Source organism: Arachis duranensis, chromosome 1, assembly GCF_000817695.3.
Source record: "Arachis duranensis cultivar V14167 chromosome 1, aradu.V14167.gnm2.J7QH, whole genome shotgun sequence".
Taxonomy (NCBI): Eukaryota; Viridiplantae; Streptophyta; class Magnoliopsida; order Fabales; family Fabaceae; genus Arachis; species Arachis duranensis.
The window spans coordinates 2,904,899-2,915,493 of NC_029772.3; the positions used below are offsets into that span (position 1 = coordinate 2,904,899).

Sequence of the window (10,595 nt, forward strand, 5' to 3'; positions counted from 1 at the left end):
ATATGTTGTGGTGTCACTTAATGTGTCACATCAACAAATTTTGACGCCGTTAGCAACGGAAGTAACAAAAGAACTAAAATGACTAATTTAAAATCTTTGAATGACGGATTTGATTAAAAAAATCTTTCAAAGACTAATTTAGAGAAGATTAAATAGTCATTTCAGACCATAAAAGATTCGAATACTGACAAAACAGACCATGACAAATTGAAACTAAAGTCATACTCATACAAGATAAATTTCGTTCGATAAAAATAACTAATTGTTAAATTTTTGTTCATAATTTCGTAAATACCCTCTCCTTTTCTCTTCCTTCTTCGTCTTCCTTCCATAACCCCCGCCACCTCTACTGCAAAATCTACCATCCCATCAAATTTACTCCTCTACTCGCACCTCTCCCAAATAACTGCATCAGAAACGAAGTTGAAAAATCAAGAGACTCAAAAGAAATAAAAGAGAAAATCCTAGTCATCTCTCACCCCAAGTCTCCAAAATCTTGCGCTATCTCCTCTCGTTGTCTTGCGAGTGGCGATTCTTTACTTGGCTCGCATGAGCCTTGTTTGTGTTCTTGTCTCTTTTGAGAATCACCACCACCACTAAAAGGGATTTCAATGGTGGAAGAAGAAGAACGAGAAAGAGAAAAGAAGAGATTTCGTATAGGGTATGCACTTGTACCAAAAAGCAGTAGAGCTTTATCCGCCACTCGCTCGTTTCCTTCGCTAGCTCGTATAGTAGCACCTCATACAGGTTGACACAAACCTACCATTGTTGGAGCCGGGCCCATTCGATTGCCTCCTCCACGAGTCATACGGCAATAACTGAAAGCACTTTGATACCTTAATCCTTTTCTCGATCTCGTCCTCAAGGTCTTACTGTTAGAATATATGACAAATATATTCTGACAGATTTTGTATATCATCTTTGTTAAGTGTATATTTAGTTTCCTGATTTATAACCTTAATTTCTTTATTTATAGCCTGATTAGGTTTTCTAATTATAGTCTAATTATACTCTTCTATTTGGTGTATATAAACAGATTCTTCTTATGAAATGGGCAAGGGATTAATATATTTCACCTATCATGGCATCTTGTGAATCTCCTCAATGCTCAGCTTCTTCTGTAACCCTAATCTTGAGAGACTCTCCTCCAATAACTCCCTCCTACCTGTACACGTGAGAGCATTATTTTCCAAACCCTCCGTCTACCATGTCTCGTGTGATCTCGTGTAGGTCATTAATCGTCCCTGCGGAGAGAGTGTCGATTATCTTGTATGAGTATAATTTTAGTTTCAACTTTTTTATGGTCAATTTTGTTAGGGTCCGAATTTTTTATAGTTAAAAATGGCTATTTATTTTTTGGAGAATAAGTGATATTCCATTTATAAAAAAAACTTTACATTGTTCTAACGTGTTAATAAGACCCATAAAATGTCCAACCCAATAAAATATAATTGTGCCCAACTGATGACTAATGGCACAGCTTCTAAATAATAATTTAACGAGAAAGTATGGGAGTTAATAATTTTAATGTACCATGTTTATAATAGACTTAAAAAGGAAGATATTTAAAAAAAAAATAGAATTAATAGTTAAATTCATTCACACTACATATGATCCTTACATCCAAACTCTAACAGAGTCGTCACCCTCCTTCTGCCGACCAAATAAATCAAACCTTAGCACCGCCGTCCTCCTCACGAAGCAGCACTATCCCCTTTTTGCGGTTAGCGACATCCTGCTCTCCCGGAGCAATGCCGCACTGCCCCTCCGTCGTTGGAGCCTCACCGTGAATATAACATTTTCCTTCCCATCACGTAACCGTGCTGCCGACGCTGCCGTAGACTCCAGCCGATGCTGTTGTTTGAATTAACCGGTGTGAGTATGGTAGATGTAACGTATACATGTTTGAAGACAATATCAAATCAAACACTCAATTGCTTACTTTTGATTCTCACTCATGTCTCCTTATCTGTTTAAGATTTTTTTTTTCATGTTTTGTTTCTCCAGTTTTATGGTTATATCAAATCATAAGACTCATGTGTCAAATTATACATTTTTTTTGTAATTAAAATTAAAATGTTGGATGATCATAGTTGTTTATTCTGTTTATTCATCTTCTTCTATTTTAATGGTCAATTTACAATGGTCATTTTAGTCGGTATGTGGATGGTTATTTTAATTTTTATGTAGATGATTATTTTGATTGGATTGAATTTAATTATATATAATTAAAATGTTCAATTCATTAGGTATGCGAATAATTATTTTTATCCTTAATTGGATGGTTATTTTTACTAAGGGTTAGTGGCATGTGGCAAACCAACCAGCGACGGTGAAATGGGATGATTATTGATGAAGGTGGGGTGGCGTGACCACCGGTTGAAAAAGAAGACCGTATTAAACTGAAATGTTTTAGTAAATTATGATTTTAGATGGTTTTTTTTTTGAAATAACTAACTATATTTTTTTAAAATTTAAAATTTGAAAGGGAAAAATTTAAAATTTGATATGAAATAATTGAATTAGAGTTTTTGAATTTAAATAATTTGTGAAATAATTTTTATTATTTATTTTTATTGAACTAAATAACTAGTCCATTATACACATTATTAAAATTTCTTATTGGCTCTCTAACAAAATTCATTAATAATTATATCCACAGCAATAATAACACTTAAGTACACTTATTACTAGTAGTTATAATATTAATATTAATCATATATGATGATGAGATAAATAATATTATTTATATTATTAACATTATGATTTAATATTTTTTATCTTAATAATTATCTTAAAAAAATAAAATTATGGTAAATTTAGATATTTAAATTTATAGATTATTTTAATGATTAAAATTTGTTCAACATTAAGTTATTCAATTAATTATTTTTTAGGAACTGAATTGAGATAAAAACATATAAAACAGAAAAATTATATATAAATAGTATTTAAAAAAAGAAGAGAAGCTCTTATTATTCTAATAAGTTGTATATTCTCCTCCCAAACTCGCATAATAGCAGTCACTAATTAACTATAGTGGAGGGACTTCACTCTCTGGATACTTCTCTTTTTTTGAACTCTATCCGATATTGAGAATAATTTTTTTGGGTATGATAATGGGGCCTAAGTCCAAGAGAACAAAAACAAATATATTACTCAATTCTAGGGGGCAAGGTGACCCCTTTAGTATCATCACTCGGTAACCCAAAAAACTCAACAGGTGAAGAATCTAATAAGCAAAAATCTTTTTTATAGGTCCGTTTGAAAACTTTAAAAATAATTTTTTTTAATTTTTGACTTATAAAAAGTAGTAGTATTAATATTTGATGTAATTTTTAAAATTAAATTGTAATTTTCTAAGAAGCTATTTAGGAGTTTATAGAGAAGTTAAAAAAATGACTTCTCTCATAATACTTCTACTTTTCATTTCATTTCTATAAAATAAGCACTTTTAGAGTTAAAAATCTAAATACAAAATAACTTATTTATAAGTAACTTTAAACAGAATCATTTATTATTTAAGTTATTTTATCAAAAAGAGTTTAATTTAGTTACCTAAACTTGACCTTAATGCTGGTTTGAGCTAACCAATGAACGCATTTATTTGTTTCTCTTCCTACGTGATTGAAAAAGATCTCCTATGATCTTCGAATCAAATTCAAAATTTCTCTTTGGCTATAACAAGTGGTTATTTTATTGTGATCTTTTAATATCTCATAAACCTCCATTGAGAATAACTATGGAGTAATAATAGTAGTAGTAGATCAGCCTTTCTTTTTTTGCGAGGAAATAAATTTTTCATTTAAGAAACGTTTATTACAAAAAAAATCATCTCTAAGCCCATTTAATCATTTGGTCCCAAAAATAGACATCAATGAGAAAAATCCAAAACCAAGTTGGGTTAGTCTAGTGGTTAATTCACTAGTCCGCTTAAGCAAGTGTTGAGGGTTGGGAAATACCGTGGGAAATAAAAAAAAATCCAAAATCAACTTGGGTTGGTTAAGTGGTCAGCTCACTCGTCTCCGCCTTGTGCATGCAGTAATTCATTAGCTAGCAACAAACTCTTAAATAGAACTTAGACCTGTTGGGTTGGGAGATACCGTTTAAATAAATATAAAAATTAAAAAAAAAAACTAACATGCTAATTAATCATCGTAATTTTAATTAACAATCCTTATATGGGAAGCACTTGACCTCTTTGCTCTTTAGCAGTGAATCCACAAGAGACACTTGTCATTCATATACTCATTCATGTCTCAATTTAAACATATAGATATTTTTTTTTCTCAATCTACATGATAGATTTGGCCTTATTCTTCTTACAAATCTTTTTCATCCGCAATTATTTTTGTCATCATTATGGCGTCAATAAATGCGACGTTATTGAGACTATCCACGTTATCTTAACATAACAGCAAGAAGTTGTTCAGTTAGATGGAATAAGCTTGGAAGCTTTAAAAATAATTTTTTTAAATTTTTTATTTTAAAAAATAATAGTATTAATATTTGGTGTAATTTTTAAAATTAAATTATAACTTTTTAAAAAATTATTTAAAAATTTATAAAAAAATATTTAATATATTTTTTTTAAATAATTTAATTAAATTGTTTATTCAAACTGAACTTAAACCACCTTTACAATAACAATGCAGAACATCTCAAATAAAAATTCACATATTAACAATTTGTTAAGAAATGAATATTTTCAATTTTTTTAATTATTTGATAAAATATAATCTCTCATTTTATATTTTTTAAATAAAATAAAAAATGTATATATAAAAAAAATATTAAATAATTAAAAATTATACTTTATTAAATAATTTAAAAAAATTGAAAAAATTCAATCCCGAGGTTACTATACATGTCACAAGCAATCCCTAAATTATTGTTAGAAGCGCACTCCTCCTCCTACATCTCATACACAAACTAAATACGAATTTGCATTCATAAATATACAAATAAGAATTTTCATAATTTGAAAATAATAACTCATGTTTTTAATCATTCTTAAGCGGTTTAATTAGGTAGTTAATTTTTTTATTAATATCAACTAATATTTTTTATTTTAAATTTTAAATCTTACAATTTTTTATTTTAAATTCTAATTCTAAGTGCTAATTTTTTAAAAATAAAAATTACAAAAATAATTTACAATAAAATTTTTTACTCGTATTATTATTTAAAAGATAATTCTTTATTTCTTTTTCAAATAATAATCGTAATTACCTATTGAATTTTTGATAGTTGATAGTGATACGGTAAAAAAAAAGTTATAAATATGCGTAAATTAATATTTATATTGGAATAAGAATGATATTTTTTATGATTATAGATTATATAATTTATGTATATTGATGGATATTATTATTTAACATAATTTGTTAATTAAATTTGACATGCATCACATAGATGACTTGTAGGTGATTTTTTAATTTTCCCTAACTAGTTTTATAGTAGGTGAATATATCTTTAGCCAATTTTATAATGCTTTATATTTATTTGATGTCTAATTTATTTATTTTTTTTAGTAAATTTTAAATATTTTAAACTCTTTAACTTTTATATTTTTAATTTAAAATTAATTTTTTTAACAACTAAGTAATAATTTTTAGACACATACCCTAATAAACACTTATGTCTTTCCACTTTGGATAATTTAGAGTATTAGACATGCCTGATCCGATGATCTTCTTTCTCCCATCTCCATTTTCATCAGAGACTAATTAAAGTCAAACAAGAAGCTCGTTCATTTTATTTAATTTGCTCATTTATAGGAGCACATACATAACGGAATTCGGTTGCAGTGGATTTCACGTGAAGTCATTTAACAACTCTCAGTTATCAACTTCACATAAAGTCGACTGCACTTGAATTTTCACCTAATACAAGCTAAGGGTTTACATATATATGATCACATTTCATTATACCCCGAAGCTGCACAAACTGTATTTGTGAAAGAAACCTTATTGTTCTCAAGATCAAACCCAATATTCAAGTTCATCATTTGAATATTCCCAAGGAACGACACGTCATCTTTGGAATCAGATCTAAGAATGGCAAGGCACCAAAGAGGGTCAACATATTCAATATAAACAACGTCATTAATCAGCTGAAGATCAACACCACCAGCGAAGTGCAACGTCACCCTTGGCAACAACTCTCTTTCAGTGCTATTGGTGGATGTAAAGCAGAACTCTTTCTTGTAAATGTTTGTGTCTTGCTCTGGTGGATACGGTACTATATTCACGTTAGTCACCATTTCCTTAACCAAGTTTAGAAACGCATCATAAGCGTCGCTTCTAAGCATTGTGTACCTTGATGCTGAATCAATGAGGAATCCTCCGCGGCGATCGCTTGTTCGCTTGAAGATCGCCGGAGGAATGTTAGCTCTTCTGTTGCCAACGCTGATTCCCTCTAGATCCACATAATAAAGCTGTGGTTCGTTACTTGGAAGTTGCACCAGTGGTGTTGCATCTTCAGGATGTATCACTGCTTTTGAACCGAAATGCAAGCTGCTGCTACCTCCACTAGATCTTCTCACAAAGCAATGTGAGAACCTATATACATTAATTAATGCAAAAATTAGTTACATTACATAAAAGCTTTAACCGAGATACTTTACAATTCGAAAATGTTTAAGGGTGTTTATGAATTGGTTTCGATTTATATATTTGCGGTGTTTATTCGAATTCGATCTAAAAATTATGGGTATAGATTTAATCTGCAAACTAATAAGATCAGATTGTGAATTTTATGTATGTATTCATATATTTGCGGATTTACAAAAATAAATAAATAAATATTCTTTTTATGTTTTATTTTCGTATATGTTGTATTATTTTATTTTCATTATTTAAAAAAAGTATGTTTAATATTATCTTAAAAATAAACATATTTAAAATAATAGAAAAATTTTTATTGATTTTTTTAATAAAAATAAGCTTTTAAAAATGTTTTTATGTTTGTGATATATCTGATGATATCCAATCAGATCTGAGTTTAAAAACTACGGATAATAAATTCGATCCGATAATTTTAGTGCAGATCCTCGTTCACCCCTAAAAATGTTATTCGTATATCAAAATCAGTCACTCAAATCAGCTACCGACATATTTGTATATAAATATGCATGTGGTATAATTTATTTTCAATGTATATTTATATTTCAATATGTATTTTATACTAACTCGTGACTGATTTTAATATACACTTAACATAATTATTTCTTATTTGTTTTTTAGTAATCTTAAATTTTCAAGAGATCACTTTAATAAAGACACTAAATATGTCTTTTTTTTAAAGACGTTCACACGTGTCATGTTATTATTGGACATTTTTATTAAATTGGTTAATAATTTATTTTTTAATAAACCAGAACAAAATTGGTTTATAGTAGCCACAATAATAAACTCAATTATCTGCATTATAATTATTAGACCCGATTTGATCCGATCGAATTATACAATCTAAACCGAATATCTTTAAATTTTTTTATAAAAAAATAATATATCCCTAACTTTTTGTTTTGCAGACATTTAAATCTCTAAAAATTTAAAAATACAATAAAATTCTTAAAAAAAATAGATTTATTGTTATTATTATAAAAAAAATCAGTTTTATTCTAGTTTGTTAAGAAATTCAAAAATAACCGATTCATTAATACGTCCAATAATAATGCGACACGTAAATATTTTTTTTAAAAAGACATTCTATGCGTCTTTACGAGAGCATCCCAATTTTCGATTACCCGTCATAATTGGTTTTTTCATATTTGTGGTGTCTTTGTTTTCCTCTCCATTGAATAGTGTAGGTTTTGAAGATGTAAGAAAATGATATTTTGAAAAAAAAAATTTCTGGAAATATCTTTAGATAAAAAAAGAGTTAAATTTATTCGAAAAAATAATGTTATGTATTTAAATTTTTTTTGTTAATTAAGTCTAATAAAATTGATTTAATAATCTAACATAATAAAAATCAATTATGACTAATATTATTTTAAATTTTATTATTTAACTTAATTACACTTAATTCATAAAATAATTTAGATATGTAACATTAGTCTATTCAAAATGATACCTCACAATATTACAACTCACATCTGTTCCTGTTTCTATAAATTAAAATTATTTATAATCACGTATTAGACTTCTCTAATTTTAGTTCAATATAGAACATATCTAATTTATTTTTTTAGACAAGAGTTGGAATAGGATGACTATTTTTCCTTTCACAATTTTGCTATATTAACAACAGTATTTTTGTTAATTTTTATCAACTTTTGTTTATAATTATGTTTAATATAAGTGTTTTTGTATATGTGTTTAATAAAAATATTTTTTTATGATTGTATCTAATAAAAATATTTTTCTAAATATATATTTTTTGGTATATTTTTTTATACATGTATTTAAAATATAATAATTAATTATTACTAATAATAAGTTAACAGATAATATATACCTGTATTTTTCCTTTCAAGAATGAAATGTTTCTTGTCTTAAAGAAAAAGGAAAATAGATGGATAACCTTTTAACTCCGAGTTGATGGATCAAAGAAAAGGGAGGGTCACGGCTCAAGCCCAAAGAACCATGGACGTCCAACCCATTGAAGTCAACGGGGCTTACATCGTGGTTAAGGCCGAAGCTTAAGACTCCAACATCCCTCGGCGAATTACTCTGACCAGAGGGACCATCGGCATCGAACCAGAACTTGTCTTTTGAGAGTACACCATAAGTTGATGGACCTTCCTCATATTCTAGTTTGTAGGTACATGCCTCATCATCATTTTCGTTCTTGCAAATTCTCTTTTCAAGAAGCTTGCAAGTCTTGTCGTTACACAGTAGCGATCTGTAAGTTTTGGACATGGAGGATTGGAATGCAGTTCTTGCATTTGTCCAAGTTATATCGCTCGCTGTATCGATAAAAGCGTACACTTGTTGTGGCGGGGTGCCAATGTAATAAGAGGCTATGTATTGGCATCGGTCGTACACTACTTGTGCCGACACATCATCGCCGTTCATTAAGTGTTGTGATAGTAGTGATGATCCTACTAATGATCTTGGCATGTTAAGGCATGCCATGGGGCCACGTCCTTTGAGGGAGCTTGTGGAATCATTGTATAATGGAGACAGAGGTGAGTCTCTATGGATGAGGGAAATTGAGAAGCCATCGTTGTTGTTAATGGAGTTGATATAAGAATAAGACTTGTCTGATTTTGTAGGTGTGAAGTTCAACAGAAAGAGAAGGGGAAGTAAGAGAATGGTGGTAGAAGAAGAAGCCATCGTTGATTTTGCAAAGTGCTCACCTCCCTTTGTCTCATTTTATAGAGAGCTACCACAAATTAGTTGCTAAAAATTTTTTATTATCATAATTTAATCCTCGTTAATTTTTATGGTCAATAAATTAAATTAGTTTCTAATTTTTTATTTGGTTAGATATATTGATTTTTATGTTAAATAGCCAAATTAATTTTTATCGTTATTTTAAGGGGGTTAATTATTTTTTTCGTCCCTAAAGTCTTGGTTCAAAATTAAAATCGTCTCCGACCTTTTTTTCGTATTAAAATCATCCTCAACGTTACAAAACGTTATAAAATCTTCCATTTGTCTAAACGATATTTTTTAGACAATTTTGCCCTTAAACAAAAATGAAAAAAACCCTTTTTACTCTTACCACTAACTTCCCTGCATCATCATCATCGGCGCATCTCTCTTTCTCTCCGTCTCCCTTTCCTCATGACCATCACCACTGCCACCATAACCATCACACCTTCTTTTTCTCTAAATCACTATCACTCAACCACAAACTAAATTCAACAACATCAACCAAATTTAGCAACAAATTCAGCAATTTTAGCAAATTCAGCAACAACATCCACAAAAAAATTGACAAAAATTTTAGATTTAACAACAATTCACCAATCATCAACCACAACTTCATATTCGAAATTAGCAACAACAGAAATTAAAAAAAAAATAATGGTTATGTTCTTAAAAAATAAATAAAAAATTAAAAATAAGAAGAATGAATAGAGAAGGAAAAAAATTCGTGGTGCGAAAAACTATTGCCATCAACCTCTGGACGCCGCCACCCTTAGTGCGCTGGTTCTACCCTCCTTCTTCCTCCTTTCTTTTTTTCTTCATCTTCCTTCCAATTGCCACCTATCGTCACTGTCCGTGGAAAGCCAGCAACCACTGCAAACGCCGCCTCTCCCTTTTTTAGAACTCGATCCCAAACCCGCACCCTCCGATCGCCCGAAACTGCCGCCCACCACCTTCGATTTCTGGACAAGGATGAATTTGAAGACTCCTCCTCCTATCACAATGCTTTCCACTCCAATTCCACTTTCCCTCTCACCCATCCCGACGCCATCTCGAATCAGACGGTGATAATCGCTCTGATGCAGAATTGCTGCGGTGCTTCGTCGTCTCCCCCAAATTTTAGAACCAGAAAAAAAACCTGCTTCTCAATCCTTTCTCTCGCTTACCCAAATTTCAGAGGGAAACAAAAAAACAAAAATAAAAAACTTTTCACATAATCGTGCTCTAATTCAGCCCATATTGAGTTTTTTTGGCTGCTGAATCCTGTTC

At 29.9% G+C, this 10,595-nt stretch overlaps 1 protein-coding gene across 1 annotated transcript; it reads right to left on the reverse strand.

Moving 5' to 3' along the window:
- Positions 1–5,729: 5,729 nt before the first annotated feature.
- On the reverse strand, positions 5,730–9,314 carry LOC107466923 (aspartic proteinase nepenthesin-2). Its single transcript, XM_016085958.3, has 2 exons — positions 8,533–9,314; positions 5,730–6,563 (listed from the first exon to the last, which is right to left on the reverse strand). Exons 1-2 carry the CDS (start codon positions 9,285–9,287, stop codon positions 5,918–5,920), a joined length of 1,401 nt encoding a protein of 466 aa, XP_015941444.1. The 5' UTR covers positions 9,288–9,314; the 3' UTR covers positions 5,730–5,917.
- Positions 9,315–10,595: the final 1,281 nt, after the last annotated feature.